Source organism: Molossus molossus, unplaced genomic scaffold (genome assembly GCF_014108415.1).
Source record: "Molossus molossus isolate mMolMol1 unplaced genomic scaffold, mMolMol1.p scaffold_m16_p_13, whole genome shotgun sequence".
Classification (NCBI taxonomy): domain Eukaryota; kingdom Metazoa; phylum Chordata; class Mammalia; order Chiroptera; family Molossidae; genus Molossus; species Molossus molossus.
Genome location: NW_023425348.1, coordinates 48,963,469 through 48,988,442, shown reverse-complemented (window position 1 = coordinate 48,988,442; position 24,974 = coordinate 48,963,469). Strand labels below are relative to the sequence as shown.

At 40.2% G+C, this 24,974-nt stretch overlaps 1 protein-coding gene across 1 annotated transcript; it reads right to left on the bottom strand.

The window, feature by feature from the left end:
• Positions 1-6,891: 6,891 nt before the first annotated feature.
• Positions 6,892-23,264, bottom strand: LOC118628344 (E3 ubiquitin-protein ligase TRIM22-like). The gene is made up of 8 exons (XM_036259233.1): positions 23,129-23,264; positions 15,881-16,357; positions 14,968-15,063; positions 14,105-14,335; positions 10,233-10,255; positions 8,635-8,735; positions 8,312-8,338; positions 6,892-8,060 (listed from the first exon to the last, which is right to left on the bottom strand). The coding sequence occupies exons 2-8, from the start codon at positions 16,292-16,294 to the stop codon at positions 7,465-7,467; spliced, it is 1,488 nt and encodes a 495-aa protein (XP_036115126.1). The 5' UTR covers positions 16,295-16,357; positions 23,129-23,264; the 3' UTR covers positions 6,892-7,464.
• Positions 23,265-24,974: the final 1,710 nt, after the last annotated feature.

Below are 24,974 nucleotides of genomic sequence, written 5' to 3'. Positions count from 1 at the left end.
TAAATAGGCACTCTTACCTTAGCTCTCTTTTCTCAGGATTCTTAGGGTCTTGACAGAATACTTCTTGTGGTATTTCTTCTGACTATTGACACTAATCAGCATTATGTTATATAAAAAGTTGTAAAGATGCCCTCTATGGAAATTATTTCTATGTGCTTCTCCTGCTTCTGATCTCTCAGATGAGCTCTTTCTAGGTGACAGATATGGTCCAAGAATAAGATGAGCACGATTAGTGATTTTTCAGGAATTGCAGTAGATCCGTGAGTTTGAACTTAGAAATCATGTGAGACTAGTAAATACAAAAGAATCTACAGAGCAGGGCTGCTGTCACACTGCTAAGGCTCACAAACCGAGAGAGGACAGAGTGCTAGGAATTCATGAGAACAGACATGATGACATCCTACAAGGTGTTAGATCATAAAAGCTTCAAAGAACTCTGTGGCCTTCTGTTTTCTTTCCCAAAGTATCTCCTATATCCCTAAGCAGGGTCAGGCATAACTCTCTTTTCTACTGGTCTGTGCAGAACTGGTCCAGAGCCTGGGCTGTGCCACAGGGAGACTCCACAGGCTCTTCTTTAAGGCTTTCTTTGCAAGGATTTTTTCAGGACCTCATTTCTGGAACAATGATTACTCATAAAGGCCACAACTCAGTGTACCCCAAGTTAGAAAATGTAAAGGCATGAGTGGAAGGCAATAAGGAGACTGCAGTGGGGAGCCTAGTCTTATGCTGTCGTCAGTGATCTCCAGCACACCCCACCTTGCACCTACAGCTGCCGTTTCATGAGATCAGGTAGGGACTATTCTCTTTTGGTGCTTATGCCTCATATCTATTAAAAGGTGTTTCATTGGTGGAGTGATAAGTAGATATATAGATATATCACTGTATATATATAATTTTAACTGACTTGAGCATCTAGGTGATAAATCATGCTTCTAATATACTGTTCCTGCTGTGAACAAAATTTATGTGTTACATAATGAAATCAGCTCTTCTTCTGGTATTATTAACATATCTATGTTTTTCCTTTGACAAATTTACCCAACAATTTCTCATGTCTTCTGTTTTCTTCCTAAAGTTTGCTCACAATTGTGTTTACTATGTCTCCACTTTAACCACATTAATGTTTACTTTGCCCCAAGGATTTCTCAAATGGGAAAATGTTAAGAATTCATAGGCCAAAGGGAAGATATTTCATCACATTCCTCTATAAGCAAGAAATGTCATGACTGGTGTGGAAATGCAGAGCACCAATGAGGATTCATTTTCCCTGCAACCCAGAACAGAATGCGCTGGAATGTGGAGCATGCCCACATCCTCAGCTCTGGTGAGAAAGTGTATGGGGCGAGAGGAGCATGGCAGGTTCGCGTTTCCTACTGGCTTAAGCATTCGCGTTTCTTGACAGGACATGATTTTCTCAGTTGAAAATCTTATGCTTCATAGGAGAATTCGAAGATATCAACCAAGGATGTGGGTCAGTTCATAGATTGAAAGTGAGAGGACTAAAATGATGGATATTTAATCTGTAAAGGATTGGAAAAGAAAGAAGTAACGGATAGAGGAGGAATCTTTGGCTAAGGGAGCTCATTTCTTTTGAACACTGGAGTCAATACCCCTATGTTGTGCCTGCCAGTCATGCAGGCACACTCTGAGCTTTCCAAAAACCCTCCAGGTTTTTCATATAATATCGCTAAAACTACACGTATTCTTAGTGTCTGCATTAACCACCATGCTCCATGGCATCATTGCCCTCTTCTGGAGCTAAGTGGAAATGCAATACGACCACTTGCAAAGAAATCTGGCATGTTGTTTGTATAAGACACCAAAGTCCAGTAATTCTATTGACAGCTAATAATACGCAAAGCAAACAAAAGCGAGGTTCCATTTTCACTAGTGGAGATACTCATTTCAGCAAACAGCCTCCTTAATCTATAGATAAACATTATAAGCCCTGACACACCATATATACTATATAGACAGAGAGGGAGAGAGGGGGAGAGAAGGAGAGAGAGAGAGAGAGAGAGAGAGAGAGAGAGAGAGAGAGAGAGAGAACTGAACAGGAAGGCACTAGAGTGTGAGAAAGGCAGTCAGAGTCTATAGTGTACAGACAAATAGACACTTGGACAGAGGAAACAATGTTGAAGGATTTTCCTAGTTTATGATTTTTTTTTTTTTTTTTGAAGACAGACATCAATCAGTAATGGGTGGACAGTTAAAGCTCAGTTTGCAACATACAGACTTAATGGCTGGAAGAGTAAGATAATTTTGGGTTACTGCAGCAGCTGGAAAGTGTTAGAACATCTTTAAAAGAGCGACCAGTGGAAGAAATTGCAATTTGTACATAAAAATTGTGATCAAAACTCTGAACTACACATATTTGAGATAAATGACAAGCCAAATTAGGGTAATGGACATGATCACAGATTTTAGCTCCTGCAAATGCAGGAAAAATTTAGAATTTAAAATCAACAAAGTTAAACCACTGGAAACACACACACACACACACACACACACGAACAATAATTTAGAAAATCAACAAGATCAAGAGTTTCTACATCTCGTTCACAGTTCCCTTGAGGGAATTGTAGATGCCATCTAAAATTATTCTACATACGAAAACAGTAGGAGACATGGCCCATCTTCAGTAGAAGGGCAATCAACAAAGACCAGCTCTGAAAGAATCCAAATGTTGTATTTAGTAAACAAGGACTTCACAGAAGCCATTATATGTAGGGTGAAAGATGTAGAAGAAAATATGCTTATAATAACTACCAAATAGGAAATGTCAGAAGTGAAATAAAAACAGTTTTTATATTTAATTGAAATATTAAAACTACAAACTGCAAACTGCAATCACCCAAAAAGCAAATCCAGGTTGGCTTATGAGAAGGTCAGAATCACAGTAGAAAGATTAACTAAAATTAAATATAGCTTAATAGAAATCTGATATGAAAATAATGAACATATCCTCAATAATCTGGAAATATCAAAGTAATAACATAGGCTTAACCCACAGAGCAACTGCTAACATACAACAGTAATAAAATATAAAGCTCATTTAAATGATAATCAAAAGGATAAACATTGTATGTTCACTTCAATGTATGCAGAAAAGCATCACACAAAATTCAATGCCTGATCGTTCTAATAATAAATTAGGACTATCAATCTTGTAAAAAAAAAATAATAATAATAAGAGCCTACAGTTAACATCATATTCAGTGGTCAAATATTGAATAAATTCTATCTATGATTAGAAACATTTCAAGAAACATGTCAACACTCACACTTTATTGGCAGAATTGGACTGCAAACCCTAACCCAAAAAATAAGGAAAGAAAAATGAATAAAAACACAAATATTAGAGAAGAAATGAAACAGTCTTTAATTGCAGATGATATAAGAATTTATGTAGAAAATCAAAATAAATTTAGAGAAACTTACTAAAATTATTAAAGTAAATTAAGCCAAGTCATAGGACTCAAGACCTATATGGAAAGGCAATTAATTTATATTTCATAAGCTAGTAATTAATGAATAGAAAATTAAATTATTCATTTCTTTAAAATAATATCCAAAAACAAACTTTCCTGAGAAGATAATCAATACCTCACTTTCCATGCCAGGGCGATTAAATGAGTCACCTGGCTGGGAGGGCTCACAGCACAGGGAGGGTTGGGGGAGTTACTGTATGTGTGATATCAAAAACAGGTCTATGATTGAACAACATGAAGAGATTAGGAGTCCACATCAATAGACTTCCCATCATGAATGTTGGGCAAAATGGATGATCATTGGAATCCAATATCATCAGATCAAGTGTCTCTATACTAAAAGGGATTATCAGGTTCCCAAGATTTTGAAACTCTGTTTTACAATTTATGATAGCTCTAGGTACTACTGCCTGCTCTCTTCCCATGGATGAACCTGCAGGGTGAAACCTGCTTATTCCCGAAATACTAATTGACCCTTCACCTTCAAATTTGTATTTTGGACACCTATCTCCCAAATTAATGTCCCAGCCCTATGCTAAGGCCCCAAACATATGAGTATTTGTCACTCAGAGGTTCAGAGGTGAGAGAGAAAGAAAAACCCTAGATCTGATTTTTGGATCATGAGAAAATCTGCACTTGATGCCCAATGGATTTTTTTATTTGGAGTCCAGAGTCCCTTCTCAGGACATTTGCTGAGAAGCAGCAATGTAAGTAAAGCTACATACAGGCTTCATACTCTGGGAGAATGGGTGCTGTTTTTCCCATTTTTCTAAAGATATCTCAGTGTGAAGAACTTTTCCTTTGTGTTTGCTAACTCGAGTACTTTTTCTGCGACTTGTTTCACATCTTAACCTGGAACCCTGAACATCCCAGGGGACAAAAATCCATGAATATGGTTGGAGAGATAAGAATTGTGTAAGTCCACAGAGTACACATTTTTCTTAGTGAGTTATGGCTTCAGTCATTGTGGTGATAGGGTGAGAGGAGAAGAGAGGTCAAAGGGAGTATGGATAAGAATCAATCAGATTCCCCCACTGTCCCTGAGAGAGGAGTGTGTGTGTGTGTGTGTGTGTGTGTGTGTGTGTGTGTGTAGTGGGAAGAAGAGAGAGAGAGGCTGGAGGTATCTAACTTGGAAATCTTCTCCTACCACAGGTTTTCCAGAAATGAGGGAACTGAAGAATTTCTTGTGAGAAAGGGACCAGAGCAGACACTGACCACATAGCCCAGTATTCCTATTTCTCTTGGCTAATAAGTGGGGTGGGGAGAGTGGGAAGTGGAAATACCAGAGACACGTGCTGCAAGAACACTCACTCCTGTAGCACCTACCCTGCTGTCTCACTGGAGAAGAGGCTTTGCCCACTCCTGAGGACACCTGCAGCCATTCAGCTCCCTGGAAAGAGTGGGGCTGACCAGGAAAGGGACACCTTGACCTATGTATGCTGTTGCTGAGGAGCCCACACAGAACGCCTGACCCTGCCTCTGTCACTGTACGTCATAATGTGAACCAACTCCTGAAACAGGAGACATACCTGGGCAAACAGAGAAAAGGCCTTCTAATGAAAGGGAATGTCTATGGAAATAGAAAATAAGATCAAATCAATTTTTATCTAGTATAGTCACTTAGATTTAAAAAACCATTCCAGTACTTAAAGCAAAAGACTAGGTAGCAACAAATAAAGTAAAACATTCTTTAAGTTTTAATAATCATAAAGAAATGATTACTAAATGCACAGTAAGTATAGTTAACTATAGGCAGGAGGTTATACAGTAGACCTCTAGAATTTATTCATCTTGCAAACCTGAAAGTTTAAACCTGCTTAACTGCAATGCCTAAAAAATTTTAAATGTTTAATTTTACAGTAAGGGTTTTTACCACAATAAAAAAGACAATATAATTGATAACAAACTGTTAAATAGCAAATTCAAAGGGAATGTTTAGAGAATACATGACAACTTAGAATTTTATACTAGAAAACTGAGTATAAAATAAAGTATATTTGAAATTTTAAAAAACAGGCTATTTATCATGCAAATAGATGAGATTAAAAATGATGTGGTTCCTTAATCAACTTATTCCACTTCAAAGCACAACTAAGGTACTAATATTTGAATTTGATTAATATTCATTCTTATCATTCACTACTTGAAATCACAGAGAAAATGAATCAACACCAATCTGGACCACTGTTTATGTGCTAGGAAATGAGAAAGTTAATGCAAACATTCTATTTGTTAATTTTCACAGTATTCTAAACATGTTATTCTTCGTATTTTTATTTCTGATGAGAAGTAAAATAGAATGTTTTATTTTATTCATGAATTTCTCTCTGATTTCACAGTCAAGGCTCTTAGCTGTCCAGTGTTCGCTCTCTACCACATGTCACCTGCAAGAGCACCCTGGTCATTAAGTTCAACTTGATTGTAGCCATTACCCTGAGCAGCTCCTGCTCCATTCATGGCTACGTGGCCTAAGCACATCAATCACTCTCTCTTAGCACCTAAGATTTCCCCAGGATGCTCTAGGCTCTTTCTGCAAATCAGCATCTCCTGGGTTTCCCTCCTACCTCACATCCAAGTGAATTTGGCTCCTACCTTTTCTTGGGGGATGAAGTGCAGAAAGGGCACCTGAGCTGGAGAAACACAGCTGTTTCCAGTCTCCTCTGCTCATTAGCCGTGGAACATTGGGACATACTTCATAAGTTTATAAATTCCTTTAACTCCCTAAAGGAATTCTTTCTTTTGTGATATTTTTGAAAATTAACTTGGATAATCTGCATGCATTTACGCATATAATTGTGTGTGTGTGTGTGTGTGTGTGTGTGTGTGTGTACGTATAAATGTGCATGTACATACCTTTCTTAGGCCAAATATTCTTCTTTTCATTCCACTGGGACAAGTTATTACTCTATATCTTCAAGTAGGCTCTGTGCAGTAGCATGCCCTAATTTATAATGTGTGCTTCTTCAAATAAGTTCCTTTATTATCCTGGGTAAGTCTATTCCTCATCATAATTTGAAATGATTTTAAAAATAAGGAAAAGAAAAGTGCATGGGATTGGACATGAGATGTTATACTCAGATGATAAACCAAAGGGAAAGCCCTGAACACCAAAAGGCTGTCCCTAGTAAGAACAGCTGCCCCAGACATAGCTCCCTCTGCTGGATCTTGGAAACTCATACTTTTGTGTTTTCTGACTCATTCCCAATAAGGGGCCTGAAAACAGTCCAAGCCTCTGTGTAAAAGGATCTGTAACACAAGACTGGACTGGAGTGGTCTTAACAGAAGAGTCTGGGAACTTGACAATGAGACTTCACGAGGATCATTTTCTATTCCTCTGAAGGGTACAAATCCGTTGCACAGTATACAGACACAGCTCATACTTTTCAGTCATCATGAGAACAAATATTTATTATGCTGTACAGGACCCTTTACATTGAGTGGCAATTTTACACAAAATCTTAAGAGTTGGGTACAAATTAATATCATAATTTGTGTCTCATAAAAAGAAACAAAATTTTATTTATTGTTACATGCCATGTAAAAGAAGATACAGAATTTTAACTCAAACACTCTAAATAAAAGTTTTTATATTTTACTTTTTTTCTCCCTAAACTATCTGAATAACCTACTGTATGTTGGGTAACAAACAGACATACACTCATACGCTCCTTAGTTGGGGGTGGTGGGTGGCAGGATTATGCATTGTCCTAAGGTAAAGAAGAATATAGAGAAATGTGAAGGCAGACTTGTTATACCAATACTTCTCTGTCTTTAGAAGGGATTAGATGTCTTTCACTGAGAATACAGAAAAGGTAAATTAGTAAATAAGGTTTTTCTTTTTCTAACCCAATAAATGTTCTAAAAAAGAAGACAGCAAGGAAGAAATGGTGTGAACAGAGCAGTGAGCTCAGGTGCAGAAGATGAACCCAGGACATGGGCAGCTACACAGAAGTGGGTGAGGGAAGGAGAAGGTTCAGGAGCTTGGTGGGCACAGAGTCATGGGAGCTGGACAGTTCCAGGGATTGAAATACGGATAAGCCGTCTGAGAAAAGCGACATTTAGAGAACTTATAGATGATCGACCCATGGTTTGTGACATTAAAAAATGAGACAGTGCCTGCTTCATAGTCGAGGAAAACCCCCACTCGACAGGGAGGAACAGCCATGGAAAGAGTCAAGACCTTGGGATCAGAGGTGGAAGAGTCCTCAAAGGCACTGTACTCACATCCGTTCTGTAACCCTACCACCCAGTAGCCATTTGCAGGTCGGAATCTGGAGTAAACATTTAGATAATTTACATTTGGGTTAAGAAAAAACCCAGAGCTTTTTTTGCTATTGAGGATACTTGTGTTACTGTATACTCCCAGGACCCAGGCAATCTTCCCAGACACATCAACTTCCCAGTAATATTTCCCTGAGGAAAAATTCTGGTTTCCCAAGACATCAAAAGCAGAAAAATTACATGGATATGCACTCTGAAACATAAAACGGTTCCCAACTGTCACTTGTCTCTTATCCGCAGAAACGACAACATTCGAAAGAGCATAGAGTGGATTCAGCATCAAGTCCACTGTAAGAAAAATAACACACTTAGGTTCATTAGATAGGACGTATGTGTCTGTGACATTGTGAGAAGGAATATTGGGAGTTGACTGGGAGCAACATGAGTTAACAGGTCAGTGATGAGTAGACCATTTAAGAACTATTGTATGTATGCATGCTTGGGCGGAACAGGTGGAACTAAATCATGCGACCTAATAGTAACCACACTTCTGAAAAGGGATCAGAACATGGTGATTTGAAGAACCTGTAACTTCTTACCCCAGTGGCTTTGGACTTCTGTCAGCTCTGAAATGACAAAAGTTTCAATGATGTTGTTAGAAAGGAGGAAACTCTGATAGCTGCCTTTTCTTTTGAACAGGGGAGGGGAAGCCTGTGATGGTGATGCTATCTATTAGTGAATGAGGATACCTGGCTATTCCCACTTAGACGTGTTCACATCTTCGGCACAGGGTGTCTGTGCCTTCTTGTAAAGCCTACCTCCTCTCCCTTATCATCAAGTAGAAACAACATCCACTCCCTCACTGTGCTCTGATACTGTAAGAATCCCCCACACACTCCCCCCCCCCCCCGGTTCTCCTCACCTTTAAACGTCTGCAACATCCCACTCAGATCTGGAACTTGGAATGCAGTCTTTAGTTTTCTTGGAACGACTTTTGGCTTCTTGAAAGCCCAGATCTCACTCCTAGAAAAGACGAAAATTGATCACCCACCCTTCTTCCCTTGTGTCTCCCCAAGTTCATTGTCCCCCTTACCTTTCACTCCATTGATGCCTTCTCACAAGGAGGGACAGGTGGGATCCCTGACACTGCAACCTGAAGAAAGGTCTGTAGGTCCACCTTTCTATTTACCCTCTGTGTGACCTTGGGAAGGCCTTCTCATGAAGCTCATGTTCTTCCTTCCAAAATGGAAAAACTAACCCCATCCTCTCTACGTCTTCAAAACAATACACTATTAGGTGACGTAATGGTACCCTAGAAGTTGTTTGGCACCTCTAGTAAACAGGATTTTACATATGGAGAAGCCACTGCCGTCTGAGTGGTCCTCCAGGAAGAGGCCAGGGATGTGGATCCCCAGGCAGATGCTGAGCGGGGAGGCTCTGGAACCTGGCTACTGAGAGCTTTTGGTTATCAAGTGTGGGGCTTCTGTACTGAAAGTCTGAAGTATTTGCTAAGCCTATTATCCCAGTACAGCTGCTGAGTAAAACATATACGTTCACATTTTCTGGGGAAACATTGCAAATATTTGGAAAAGAAGAAGTTAAGACATCCAAATTAATAGTGGTCTGAACTTCACGTGCTTGATGCTGCCAAGCGGGTGGGTAGGCAACCTCAGGCAAAAAAAAAAAAAAAGCCATTTTTTCTACAAAATGCTAACGTGCATAAACAAAAAAAGATTTATTATTGGCACCAGGACTAAAGCCATTATTCCCTGAGACTTGAGTCTTATTTATTTATTGCAACAAACAACAACAACAGCAACAAAACATCACCTAGAATGACTTTGTATTTTCTATTCTCGGGAAGAAATGGAAATGTAAAGAAACTGTCTTTGTGGAAAATTTGGGGGCCTGGCAGATAGAAAGAACAAGATCCTCCATGTGATAAGACAGGTACCTGTGAAGTGCGGGAACAAGGGCTGAGGCAGAGAGTAAAGTTTGACTAAAATGAATGAAGTCATATGGTTTTGCTACTGCAACCTCTTATTTCTAATGTTTCTATTGTCCCTAATTCTGTGACCTCCCATTACCCAAATTTGCTACCATTAAAAAGTGTCACCTGTGGCCCTGACCATTTGGGCTCAGCAGTTTGAGTGTCAGCCCGTCGACCAAATGGTCACAGATTCGATTCCCGGTCAAGGGCATGTACCTGGGTTGCAGGTTTGATTTCGGGCCCCAGTCAGGATCATGCAGGAGGCAACCATCGATGTGTCTCCTCTTTTTCTCTCTCTCTCTCCCTCCCTTTTACTCTCATCTAAAAAGCAATGGAAAAAAATATCCTCGGTTGAAGATTAACAACAACAACAACAAAAAGTTTCACCTGTTATCAGCAATTTGAAACAATGTATACCCAAGTTTCCAGGTCTGTGATTTTTTAAAATTATGATTGATTCAAAATTACTCTTATAGCTATAATTCTGTCATCACACACAAAAAGGACTATGCCTGGTCCCACATACATACCTTCTTATGACGTTAATCACATCCTGGGGAGAAGAGAAAAACATAAGTCAAGTGCAAGGTTACCAGATTTAGAAAATTGAAATGACTAGTTAAAATGTAATTTTGGAAAAATCACAAGTATATTTTACTACAAGCATGAATTCCGCAATATTTAAGATACTCTTCTGCTAAAAAATAAAGTGTCATTTATCTGAAATTCAAATATAACTACACAGCCCTGGCCGGTTTGGCTCAGCGGTTAGAGCGTCGGCCTGCGGTCCTGAGAGACCCGGGTTCGGTTCCCGCTAAGGGCGCGTACTTCGGTTGCAGTTTGTCCCCGGCCCTGGTCGGTCGTGCGGGTGGCAGCCACTCGATGTGTTCCTTTCACGTTGATGTTTCTCTCTCTCTCTCTGTTCCTCTCTCTCCCTCCCACTCTACCTGAACAAGAAATGAAAAAATGTCCTCGGGTGAGGATAAAAAAAAAAATATATATATATATATAACTACACATCCCTTGATTTGTCTGGCAACCCTTGAAGGAGTGATAAGCTTTCCTGCCTTGTAATATTTTACTCACCTTTCTCCTCACACCCCAGCACCCCTTGATATGGTGTGAATAAATAGATGGTCAAAACAAATAGATGGCAGAAATACTGTAGAGATAAGACCCAGGCCGACCATCCCAGAGGACTCATGTGAGGATGTTAGAAAGATGCTTCCAGGATCTGGAGATGGAATATATTTAAAAGGAAGAGAGGAGTCCAGCCAGTGTAGCTCAGTGAATTGAGCATCGTCCCATGGACTGAGAGGTCCTGGTTGGATTCCTGGTCAGGGCCCATGCCCAGTTTCAGGCTTGATCCCCAGCAGGGGGCGTGCAGGAGGCAGCCAATAGATGTTTCTCACATTGATGTTTCTGTCTCTCTCCCTCTTTCTCTAAAAAAAAAAAATCAATAAAAGTATATTTGAAACAAAAATAAATGAATGAATAAATAAATAAATAAAAGGAAGAGAAGAGGAGGTCTACTATTTCTTTAATATACATTCATGAGAAGACCCCCTTATTTCATTATACTTTTATTTTTTCTACTGACAAAGGTAAATTTATGTGTCAGACATCATTCCAGGCTCTGAAGACTCAAAGATGTATAATTACTCATTGCAGTTCTCAAGACGTATATTTTCTTTTCCTGCAGGAATAAGCAAATTAGCACTTCAAGCAAATGTTTCTCTGGCCTCCCTCTCCTTGCTCTATATACCCTCTACACACTGCCTGAAGGGAATCTCACCAGTGCGTAAGTGTGAAAGAAGCCACAGAAGCCAGAAGCAGAGAAGTGTAAAATGAAGCAGACTGTTGCCCAACCATTTACATTCCACTGTTCAGAATGGTATCAATATCTGCTTCATCACTGTCTTAAAAAATATATCTTGCCCTGGCCGGTTTGGCTCAGCAGTTAGAGCGTCGCCCTGTGTTCCAGAGAGACCTGGGTTCGGTTCCCGCTAAGGGCATGTACCTCGGTTGCAGTTTGTCCCCGGCCCTGGTTGGTCATGCGGGTGGCAGCCACTCGATGTGTCCCTTTCACATCGATGTTTCTCTCTCTCTCTCCCTCCCTCCCTCCCACTCTATCTGAACAAACATGGAAAAATGTCCTTGGGTGAGGATTATATATATATATATATATATATATATATATATATCCTTAATTGCAATATTGTATTAAGCCAGTCCAGTCCATAGCCAAAGCTTCTTTTTAGCTATCTTCTCTTCCTAGCATAACATTATTTGCTTATTTCTCTGAACAGAAATACACCAATGTATTTGGTTTGCTGTTCTTTTCTAAGTCCTTTCATGCCAACAAAGCCTTGGTCACCAGTTGGCTGTACCTCCTCAAAAATGTTTACTCTCTGTATTAGGTTTGTCATTGTTATTTTCAATGACAAAAAAAAAAAAACAAAAAAAAAACTAAAACTGGCTTAATTCAAAAGAAAATAGAAACGCAGGGAGCAGTTAGAACTTTTGTATTAGCTAGGTGTTTAGGGAAAATCTTGTCATCAGGATCTGTTCTTTCTTCTCAAAATTGTGTGTTTCGACCTGCTGTATGGATTTTCTTTTTATTCTCTATATGGCATCAACTTGAACATCCAGGTTTAAATGATAATTTCTGATATATTACCTAGAAGAAAAGGGAATTTGTATTTCTAGTCATAACAATAAAATTCTAAGGCATACAAAGCATTGCCCTGAATGGGTTAGGTGCTTATCTTATAATTGCTGCACCATTGGTAAACATACAGGAATTAAATATGCTGACTTACCTATAATTGAGAGACATACACATTCCTGACGCTACTGATTTTATCAGTTCTAATCAACTACATGGACTGAGGGTACAGATGATTCCTCAAAGGGTAATTCAAGAAGTAGTTACCAAAAACAAAAACAAAAAACAAAAAAGGAATTGAATGAGGTTGGATAGACAAACAACTGTCCTATACAGTCCATTTCTTAGCTGACTACCATATCCTCACTCTATAAAAATCCTGGCATGTTTTTAATAAAAATTAAAAATATATGGAAAATTTTTCATAGAAAATTCAGGGAGACCTAGAACAATGTTTCTGGCTCAGGCAATTGCAATGGGGTCTGCCCTATGCTTTGTAGCTAGATAAGCAGCATCCCTGGCCTCTACCCACTAGATGGCAGTAGAACTCACTAAAGGATCTCTGGGGCAGAGAGAGGTGCTTAAAATGGTCTCCATAGAAAACTACTTAGAATAGAATAGATAAGAATAGAATAGACTTAGAATAAAATTATTTTGAAATGAAATTAAATAGACTTGTTTCACTATTTTTCAAAAAGTTTTGGGGAAAAAAAAGTTGGAAGATTACCCTACCCAATTTCAAAGTTTTCTATGAAGACAGTAATAAAAAACTTGGAGTATCAGTGCAAAAATATAGAGATTCATGAAAAAGAATGATAATACAGAAATACAATAAAGCAAATTGATTCTTGAGAAAGGTGCCAAAGTAATTCAGAGGAAGGGAGAGTTTTGTGGTTTTTTTAAATGTTGAACTGAATTTGTACACGGTTTAATAACTTAATATATTTCCCACAAATCCTTGAATTGTATATTTACAATTAGATTTTTTAATGTAATTTATACCTCAAAAACATGTTTTGTTTTGTTTTAAGGAAGAAGTTTAAACATCCAGCAGGTGGAAATTGATTACTGCAGTATTGGAATCAAAGTCAAGAAATTTTTATTCAGCTAGCAAAAAAGAATGGCAAGCAGAGAAAAGCTGAAATTTCCTGAATTTCCCAATATGTTTCATAGCTTAAGATCACAGTCATGCAGTTAATTCCATGGGGAAAAAAGTAACATTAATACTAGGTACAAGCCCTTTATCAAATCCCTGCGTTTCCCCCAATCCTTTTCTAGGCAGCACACATAAACACACACACACACACACACACACACACACACACACACACACACACACACATTCATATGTGCTCATTTCTCTCATGGGCATCGTTACATTTGCCACCCCTTAACAAAACCAACAAAACAAAACATAGAGATGTGAGTTGTTTGACTAGCTTAATGAAGAAATGCCTTACAAATGCTAGATCCCAAATAATAGAAGCCTATAGAAAGTCTCAAATTTTTGCACAGCCTTTTATTAAAAAAAATAAAATAAAGTGAATTTCCCTTGTCCATTTTGACATTGCGTTTTCCCGATGACCCATGAAATGAGTGACATAGAAGGAGCACTGAGGGGTCAAAGGAACCTTTTAATGAGGAAGAAACATAGGGACCCAAAAGGGAAGGAAATTTAATCTCTTTGCCCCCCCACTCCAATCTTACATGTAGGAGCTCTGTCCCAAGTCCTACCTGCAGCATGTCTACTGAGGATTCACACATATGGCGCTGAAGATCTGAGATGAGCTCTCGCATGTATTGCCTCTGCTGGACCACCTCGTCTCTAGCCGTTGCCAAGTTCATCAGCACATTCACTTCATCTTCCTCCAGGCTGTATAGCTCCTTTCGCTCCTCTCTGTCCAGGATGCCTCTCATTTCCTCAAACCCTTTCAGAATCCTCTCTCTCTCCATCTGCATGTGATTCTTTGGGAATGAGAAGGGAAAGAGGCAGTCAACCTGTCTAGCTGGGGGTCTACCTTTCATGGGCCTTGAGAACCAAGACAAGAACTATTTTCCACGGGCACTTAGAAGGTGAGAGGAAATGAGAAATTCCTGGGAAAACCATGTTTCCTACTACTTTCCCTTGAGCTGCACTCAAAGCAATTCACTCAAGTCCACTTTCTCAAGGCCCACCAGGAGACGCAAGGTGTTACACGGATGAGGCTTGGATCGCAGATACCGCTCCTAGATAATCATGCCACACTGCATATGACACTCCACCCATATCTCCAAAACAGGAAATCCTGGGCCTTCCTTAATGTGTTTTCTTGAAGTATCAGAGCCTCAAACTTGAGGGTGGAAATGGAACATGGGATTCATGAATCACTTTGACATGCTTCTTTCTATACTTTTGCCTCCAAATAGTTGCTTTCACTTGGGAATGTCTATTCTGTAACTCCAAACCCTTAATAGAGAAGGAATTGCATGAAGACTAGTCACATGTCTTCTGGATTCATTGATTCTGAGGTAACAAGGAGGAAGGGGACCCCTTGTGATTGGACAAGGTGCTGCCCGGTTTCCTGTTTAGAATGCCCTCAGAAATTATGTCTTTTTACCTTCCAGGTATCCCTCTCTTCACTGATAGCAGCTTCTAACTCCTCAGCTTCCTGCTGCTCCTGCGTCAGCTTCTTCAGAGCTTCCTGGAGCTTCCCCTGTAAGAAAGGAATCACCAAAGTCAAGCTATGGGCTTTCTCAGCACCTGGAGAGAGATGAATGGTGGAGAAAGCAGGCGCATCTCAGAAGAGACTAGAGTTTAGAAATGAAACTGGAGCCTGGCAGGTGTGGCTCAGTGGTTGAGTGTCTACCCATGCACCAGGATGTTGCCGGTTTGATTCCCGGTCAGGGCACATGCCCAGGTTGTGGGCCTGATCCCCAGTGGGGGGCATGCAAGAGGCGGCCAGTCGATGTTCTCTCTCATCGATATTTCTCTCTCTCTCTCTCTCCCCCCCCTTCCTCTCTCTCTAAAAATCAATAAAGAAAAATAAAAGAAATGAAACTGGAAATTAGAACTGAGAATATAGACAGCAATCCGAGGAGGTAAATGTGTTCTTTATCCTGGGTGATGCCAGTTTCCATCCCTTTTTCAAGAGTAGTTTGCATCTTGCCTTTCCTAGAGAAAAAAACTGGTCCTGCAGCAAATAAAGTTCTTTCCTCTCATGAGCACTTTTCCCAGATCTAACCAAACATGTTCCTAAAAACCCCGTCTGCTCACAGGGGTAATCAGAACTTATCTTGGGAAGTAGTGCTCACGTATACAACTTCTCTTCGCTGAGACTGTGTAGTCTATGCTTGTTGAAGAAAATGAATGAATGCACAGAACTGTTCTTCAGGCCTCCGAAGCTGAGCCACGGGCATGAAAGAGAATGCAGGCCTGAGTTCTATGGTGACGAGGGGAACAGAGAGGATTTAACAGTGAAGAAGGCACTTCAGGTAACATTCTGCCCAATGTTTTCACACTCTGGGGCCTACCTGACATTCCTTGACCACCTCCTCCATGGGGGATATTTGGTGACCTTGGTGCTCCTGGACACAACGACTGCAAATAGCCTTCCCATCCTCCTTACAGAAGTTGCGGCAGTTTTCCCCATGGCGTTCACAGACATTTCTCGTCTGCCACTGGTGTGACCTCACGTTGACTTCCCTGAATTTCTCTACTATGTTGGCCAGCTGCCGGTTAGGCCGGAGGGTCCATGGATAATATGTTCTCTGGCACACAGGACAGCGGCTTTCCCCTTCCAGGTTGCTCAGTGACTTGTTGGCAGTGATGCAGGCTTGGCAGAAGCTGTGTCCACAGTCCAGGCTCAGGGGTCCTATTAGGAGATCCATGCAGATGGGGCAGATCAACTCCTCCTTTATGTTCACTTGTGAAGAATCCATTGCCATGCTCCCCTGGCTTCTTCCTGTCCTGACTCCAGAGGCTCTTCCTGCTCACCAACTGCTGCAAGGCTGTGAATATTGAAGGAGGAGCATAAGAAAGGCAGGGATAGAAAGGATACAGGTTGTGCAGCGGTTTAGAACAGGACACAATATTAATATTCAACAAAGAAAAGAAAAGAGAGAAGAAGAGGAGTCAGTGACAGAATGAAAAAGACTCTTCACAATAATTTGGAACACTTAGCTCTTATTTATGTCACATAAATTTCACCCCACCAAGGCAACGGTTGCCATTTTATCTTCTTCTACTGGATAGAAGGACAAGCTGAGGCCCTTCCTACCAAAACCTTTGTGTCATTCATCACTAGTCTTTTCTGTTCTTCCCTACTGCCAAACACATCCCACATGTTAAATACACTAACAACACTGCCACCCCATGGGCTTTTTACCTTTGCTCATCTTTCCTCCATGACTTACTTTATTTGAACAATTTCATTGAGTTATATTTACATCACATGCTTTAATTTTAAGAGTTCAAGAATTTCTAGTAAATTTATGGAACAGAATAGCTGTCACCACAATCTAACTTTAGAACATTTCTATTTCTTGAAAAAAAAAAAAAAAAACTCAATGCTATTTGCAGTCACCCCCATTCTGACCCCGAGCCTCAGGCCACCATTAATCTCCCTTGTGTTTTTATGGAATTACCTTTACTGATGAATTCATAACAGTGAAATCATAATATAAGTGTTTTTGAATATGAATTCTTTCACTTTGTATGCAGCCACTGAGATTCATCTCTCCTATCTTTCGTTCCCATGAAAAAACATATTCTTGATACTAAAGCACTGAACCCACCACTGTCTCAGAAACATTGCACTTGTTATTTTCTGCATGGAATGATCTTCTCTCCGATGTCAGCATGACTCCTCCCTACATTTTATCCAGTCTCCACCTCACACATCCCCTTATCTGAAGGACCTACCTTAACTTATCTATAGAAAAACCACCAGTGCTATTGTTTGCTATACATTTGCTATATTTTTCTTATTTTTACTACCTAATGTATAACATCTTTAACTTCCTACCTCTTCTTCTTAACAATTAATTCATGTATAGATTAGTCACTCTTTTGTTCACACATGTGTCCTCCAGCATCTAGAACAGTGCATCACACAGGAACACAATGTTTGACAAATATAAAACTAGAAGCATCCTGCTCCCCATCTCTCCACAGATGATTATACTTTTTCCTTTTTTAAATCCTCACCAAAGGACATTTTTTCATTGATTTTTAGATAGCGTGGAAGGAAGGGAGGGAGATGGAGAGAATGACACATCAATGTGAGAGAGACATCGATTGGTTGTTTCTGCCACAAACCCGACAAGGGCCCAGGATGGAACCAGCAAACCCAGGAATGTGCCCTTGACCGGGAATGAACCTGTGACCCTCAGGTCTCCAGGCCGACACTCTACTCTATGAGCCAAACCGGCCAAGGCAATTTGACCTTTTCTTTTTTTAAATCAACTTTTCATCTTCTTTCCCATTATTTAGCAGTTCTCCAATACCTGAGAAGTGTTTACCTGTTAACACACCTGTCCCACACAGATCCTTCCCATGCCCTCAAACCCATTCCCACAGACCCCTATAGAAACAGAAAAGACACAATACAGAGGCAAATTTATCACTAATAATTTTATGACCAGCTATAATTTAGAGATCACCTTGACCTATTTATTTCTTATATACAATTTTTGACCAATAAGAGTACTTTCTTCTTGGATTAAGAAGAAAAAATTGGTAGTCACAAAACAGTCATGGGAATATAAACGTACAGCACAGAGAACATAGTAACTAATATTGTAATGACTATGTATGGTGTAGGTGGGTACTTGAAATACTGAGAGGGAAACACTTTGTAAAGTACAAGATTGTCTAACCACTATGCTGTACATCTGAAACTAATACAAAATAATACTGAATGTCAATTGTAATTGAAAATTAAAATAATAAATAAAGAAAATAACTTTAAAAATAAAAGCAGTACTCTTTTCTTCAGATGTGTAAATTAAATAGTTTATTTACAGAGGTCAAAGTTCTTTTAAAATAGGAAGAGTTCTCTCTTGTTGATAACATACCACCCTCAATATTGCCATGCAATGCTTTCCTGCACAGATTTAAAAAAACAAAAAACAAAAACTAGAGGTAGACTTTGAAAGAAATAGATTGATACCTAGTGCTGCAGGGGTGTAGAAACAGAGAGGGCAGGACCATCTGGGTAGTCCCAGGGAATCTGTGTCTGTAGTTATTGAGCCTTTACCTTGGCCAGGACATAAGGCAATATGTCAGTAGTCACCTAAAGCTGTGTATTTATTTATTTATTTATTTATTTATTTATTTATTTATTTTTCTTTATTGATTTTTGAGAGAAGAGAGAGACACACACACACACACACACACACACACACACATCAATGAGAGAGAACATCGATTAGCCACATCCTAAATGTCCCCTACCGGGAATTTGATCCACAACCTAGGCATGTGCCCTGACCAGAAATCAAACTGGCAACCTCCAGGTGCACAGATTGATGATCAACCACTGAGCCACACTGGCCAAGCTAAAGCTGTGTGTTTCTAGGGAGGAAGAGATGAGTTCGTATACTCAGGCTCACACACCTGGTAGAGACCCGAGAGTTATACATTCCAATGAGGCATCTGTCAATCATGAGAGAAAACACTCCACATTAAGGGAAGCCATACACTAGAGAGGTAAAGTCTGTCCTGTTCCAAGCACATTAAGTGCTCTTATGAGTTGAACTGTGTCCTTCTAAAAGATATTGAAATCTAACCCCCAGAATGTTTGAGTGTAAATTTATTTGGAAAGAGTGATTTTGCAGGTGATCACGTTAAAATGAAATCATTAGGGTGGGCTTTAATCCAACATGACTGTGTCCTTATGAAAAGAGGAAATTAGTACAGGGATAGACACGCATACATGGAGATTGCCATGTGAAGATAAAAAGCAGAAATCAGGGTGATTCCACGAACCATAAGGAATGCCAACCAACGATCAGAAGTCAGCAGAGGCACGGAACGGGTCCTTCCCTCACAGCCCTGAGAGGAGCCAACCCTGCCAACAGCACTGGTGATACATCCCCAGCCTCCAGAACTGTGAGAACAGATTACAGTTAAGCTAACTAATTTGTAGTTCTTTTTTTTTGTCAGCTCTAGAAAACTAACACAAGTGTTTATTTTTTCTTTATTTATTTACTGTATTATATCATTGAAGAAGCATTATACCATAGAAACCCCTTCACTAAAAACAGACACACAGACAGAGTCAAAATGTATTCTTGCTTTTTGAGATGATGAATGTAGGAGTTTTTATTTTTGATTTATTTTTTATGTTTCTCCTTTTCCCCCCATTGACACCCTCTTCCCTACCCCGCCCCCAGCCCTCTCCCCAGCATTGTTGTCTATGTTCATTTGTTACACATAAATGCACATAAGTTCTGTGGTTCATTTCTTCCCTCTCACTCCTGCACCCCCACTTCTGAGGTTTGTCAGTCTGTACCCTACTTCTACATCTCTGGGTCTATTTTGTTCATGAGTTTGTTTTGTTCATTATAGTCCACAAATAAGTGAGAGCATATATTTGTCTTTCTCTGATTGGCTTGTTTCACTTAAGATAATCCTCTCCAGGTCCCTCCATGTCGTCTTAAAGGATAAGAGATCTTTCTTTATTACAGCTGCATGGTATTCCACTGTGTATATGTACCACAGCTTTTTCATCCACTCACCTTTTAATGTAGGAGTTTTTGGAGAATAAATTAAGGGCCAACTAGGTCCTGAGTTTTCGTATGTCACTATATCCTAATTGTCCTTACAGAGGCTTTCTGATACTGTGCAGTGCAGACAAGAAAAATAGAAGGGTCTCCATGGTGTTGAGAAAGTTCTGTGAGGGGTTTAGTCAACACTCTTGAAACCTCTCCTGTACTCTCGGTCAGGAATTACTGATGAGAAGGTGAATCTGTTCTTGGCATCCAAACACCTGGAAAACTCAGAAATACTGCAACTTCTCCCATTCAGAGTTCTTTCTTCTACCCCCCCTTCTTTAGTCGAGGATTTAATCTGCACCACATTAATGAACCTCCCCCAAGGGTTCTAGCTCTCTGGTCAATTTAGTTCAAGGAAGTCATTTGGTAACAGAAGCCATCTTCATAAACTACCTCTACACTATTCTTTTCTCTCTCAGACAGTCTATCAGAAAATCCTGCAGCACTTTCTTCACATTAGGTCCCATCCAACTGAGTAGTCTTTTACCTGGCTTCCAGAAATGGTTTCCCCACTAGTATTCCTGATTCTGTCACTGGTCTCATTCTGTCTGCTCTCATCACTCTTCAACATCAGCCAGAGTGATTTTTTTTTTTTTTTATCCTCACCTGAGGACATTTTTCCATTTTTTTGTTCAGATAAAGTGGGGCGGGAGAGAGAGAGAGAGAAACATCGACATGAAAGGGACACATCGAGTGGTCGCCACCCGCACGACCCAACCAGGGCCGGGGACAAACTGCAACCGAGGCACATGCCCTTAGCGGGGACCGAACCCCGGTCTCTCTGGACCACAGGCCAATGCTCTACCGCTGAGCCAAATCGGCCAGGGCAGCCAGAGTGATTTTTTAAAGTATACATCAATCTTGTCACTCCTTTGCTCAGATACACACCATCAGTGAGTCAGTCTTGACCATGGCCTAGTTAGGTTCACATTACACATCTCCTTCTACTGCCTCAGCCTCTCAGCCCAACTTCCCATCAACCCACACTGGCTGCCTTTATGTTCCTAATCACTCAGGACAGAAAAAACAAAAACAAAAACCATCATTTCCTTGAAGGCTCTACTCAAAATCACCTTCTCATACTGAGACCTATCCTGAAATTTATTTAAAATTATAAAGCCCATTATCAGGGCTCTATAGATACCTTGCCCTATTGTAGCCCACTTGGTTTATTGTTCTCTTTTCTTTGTTTTACATTTACACCAGAGTGATTTCCATCTTGTTCTATATCACCTTACTCTTTTACTGCTTTTTTACTTTCTTTCTCCAGCACCAAATATAATTTTGTAGGTATTTAATATATATTATTTGTTCAATTGAAGTTAGTACAGTTTTATAACAGAGGTGAATGCATTTGTTATTGTGATTTTAATTAAAAATGTTAAAATATATAAAAATTTATTTTCACCTGTTTTGAAGGACAAAATTTCAGTACATATATGCCAGATATGAACCTTGTCCAGGTATAAGATATGCTCTCTGAGATGGAGGGAGGAAAGGAAAGTACACATCAAAATCTATGTACCTGCCCGGCCGGTGTGGCTAAGTGGTTAAACGTTGACCCATGCACCAAGATTCCCGATCAGGGCACATACCTAGGTTGTGGGCCAAATCCCCGGCGGGAGACATGTAAGAGGTGGCCAACCAATGTTTTCTCTCATCGATGTTTCTATCTCTCTCCCTTCCTCTTCATCTAAATAATCAATAAAAAAACTTTCATAAAATCTTTGTAACAGATAGATCAATGTACAAATTGCTCAAAAGTGAGATTAAGATAGAGTTCTTTCTTAAAATTACCACTCCTTTTCTTACCTCCGAGCAAGGGAAAAGTGAGTAAAGGGTTAATTGAGGTAATCAACAATGGAAGAGTATGTCTAAGATGATGTTGAAAATGTTCTACAGCAGGAGAGGGAACCAGAGAGTCATGGGGTGCACTGAGGTAAAGCGAGCATGGTACTCAGGGGAGAACAAATTTCCTGTTCTTGGACCCTCAGTGGGACAAGTGGCCATATGGGAGCTACAGAGATGGGCAGCAATCTGGCCATACAGCCTCTCTCATCGGGCTGCCCAAAGGCTGACATTTACCAGGAAGGTTGTGCAAAACTTCCCAGAAGTAACCACGAATCAGGGTCAAGGAAAGGGGCAGCAGGTGTCATGTCCAGTCTCAAAGGTGGCAAAAAAAAGCCCATGAAGCAGCCCAAGAAGAAGCCCAACAAGATGGATGAGGAAGATAAGGGATTCGAGTAGAAGGAAAAGAGGAGCAGAAGAAACTTGAGGCGCTGAAAGCAAAGGCCACAGAGAAGGACCCAGGACACATGTGAAATTGAGAAATTTGGCCAGAATTGAGCCGTTCCTTGTGCCTGTGGCTTTGGTGATCCTTAATTCCATTTCTGTTTTAAGATCTGGATTCCTCATCAGAACATCTGTTTTATATCTAGAATGAAAAAGGGTTGTCTACAAACATATTGCACATCATAGAATAAACTTTTGTGAAAAAAAAAATGAAATTTAACAAAAGAGTAAAAGGACCAGCTTCTCCAGGATCTGATCCCTGGCAGAGCCCCTAAGATCCCGTTCCTCTTACTAGCATCCAGATCAGGGCTCTCACTTCTGCTGGCCCTAACCAGACACTTTGGCTTAAAGAAGAGGGAAAACAGGGCCCCATCTCACAGGCTTCCCTGGAGAAAAGGAGGAAGGGATTTTCTGTCGGGGGGGGGGGGGGAGAGTATTCTGGCTTACACTGGAAAGTTAGCAAGTCAAAACTACAGAATAGGAAGATGAGGGTAACTCAGTCTGGTTCCTTCAAGAAACACATAAGACTGTGCTCTTTTAAACTCCCTTCTTTAAAGACCACTCTCCCCCAGACTCAGTGTTACTTCCCTGCCACCAGCAGAGACACCTACAAGAAGAGCAGCTGTAAAAACACATTTTGAGACAATAAACAAATTCAGTCAGCACCCCCAAACCCTTTTCTCCCTTGCTCTTAGAAATCAGCCCACTTACTTTCAGTAGATGTACAGGAGTCTTAATTCAGTGGAGATCAGGTGTAAGTCTGGTCAGTATTTACACACCAAGCCAGAGACAACCTTCCACAGAGGAGCTCCCCCACTGGAGAGGAATGAGAAATGAAAGTGAAGTTTATAGGACAGGAAATGAAACTTAGGAAGCAGAGCAGAAACTTAAGAACAACACAATGGGAAGTCACTACCCACACACTTCAGGAAATTAACGCTTCAGTATGTTCTACAATCTGCACTGTAACCAGCCCTCAATCACTGTTTTTAACCCTTTCTCAGATTATTCTAACAAGAATATTTAAGAAGAATGTGAAATCCAATGATACATTCTACAGCTTGCATGAATACTCACAATTTCAATTGAATTCTATATCTCTTAGTTAAGGTTTTTCTCTATGTATGTCCTAAGATACCTACTAGGGATAAAATCATGATTGAGAAAGTCTGGCGACCTGCCCTTTGTAAAGCAGAGCGTGATGAGAGGATAATCAGTGGTAGGGCTCCGTTCATTAGAGCTGAGTGATAGCAGCTGTCATAGTGGAAGGTAAAGTGAAATTCTGGAAAAGATTCTTCTTTGTAAATAGCAGCTAAAAGAGCTACTATTTAGAAAATGTTTGAACTTATTGAAAAAAATGTTTCCACAACACCATTGAATCTTAGAGGTCCACCAGTTAATTACCAGTTTTTGTTCGTGACCTAGACAGGCCAGAGGAGGAAGCCTTCCAGACCCAGTGTGGTACAGGTGTGTCATTGACATGGCACCAGCAACTAGGAGGCAGGAAGAGCATGGAGGTTAACAGGTGGTGCTCTTCTAGTGGAGTCTTTCCCTGGGTGGCACTCACACCTCCAAAACCGTCCCCTTCCCCCCTCTAATGGGAAATGTGTGGTCCTTTTTACACCAACAATCAAAAGCAGAACTGAAAAATATATTAAAATTAAAAATAAATTTAAAAGAAGGTACAACCTATGCATGACATAGTACTACAATAAAAAAATAACAATAAAATAAAAATAAGTTTAATTTTTCAAAATCAGAAGAGAAACATTTCTATTTCCTCTACATGTTTTCGTGCCCTGTTATCAGTTTTTTTTTTCTTCTGAGAACATGCTTCAGGTGCTGCAGCTACTAGAGGGTCGAAGATCCAGACAAGGATCCCTGACCGGCAAGACTGGACTGGGCAATCTTCACACATTAACTTAAAGAGACAGGGAGGGTGACTGAAACGTTGATGATTTTCTAATTAAAGCACAGATAGTTTGGTATTGTTTGTTTCCCACAGTTGAGTAAGCTAACGTTGCCCTACTGAGTCTTCTAGATTCACGTGTCTCTGAGGTAGGAGTGGAATTTATATAGGCGTATGGCTGAGTCATGTCGACAGTTTTAGTTTCAAGGTGTGAATGGAGTTATTTCCAACAAATAAACTGGTGCGCTTTGCAAGTGCAATGCTAAAATGGTAAATTTTGTACGGATTGCATTCTGAGAGCTGGCATTTTTTGCTTTATCATCTTTGCCATAAGATAATACTATCCGCTGCATCCACCCGCGGACCAGAGAGTCCCGGGTTTGGTTCCCTCTAAGGGCACGTACCTTAGAAGTTGCAGTTCATCCCTGGCCCCTGTTTGGGTCGTGTAGGTGGCAGCCAGTAGATGTCACCTCGATGTTTCTCTCTTTCTCTTCCTGTCTCTGTCCGTCAAAGTCTTTCTGAAGATAAATGCTAATATGTCCTTAGGTGAGGATAAAAGAAAAAAAGATAATAAGATCATTGAGTGTCCTTCTTCATCCAGCCCTGCACCCAGCAACAGTAAGAACTATGAAGGTAGGGAGGAACCTT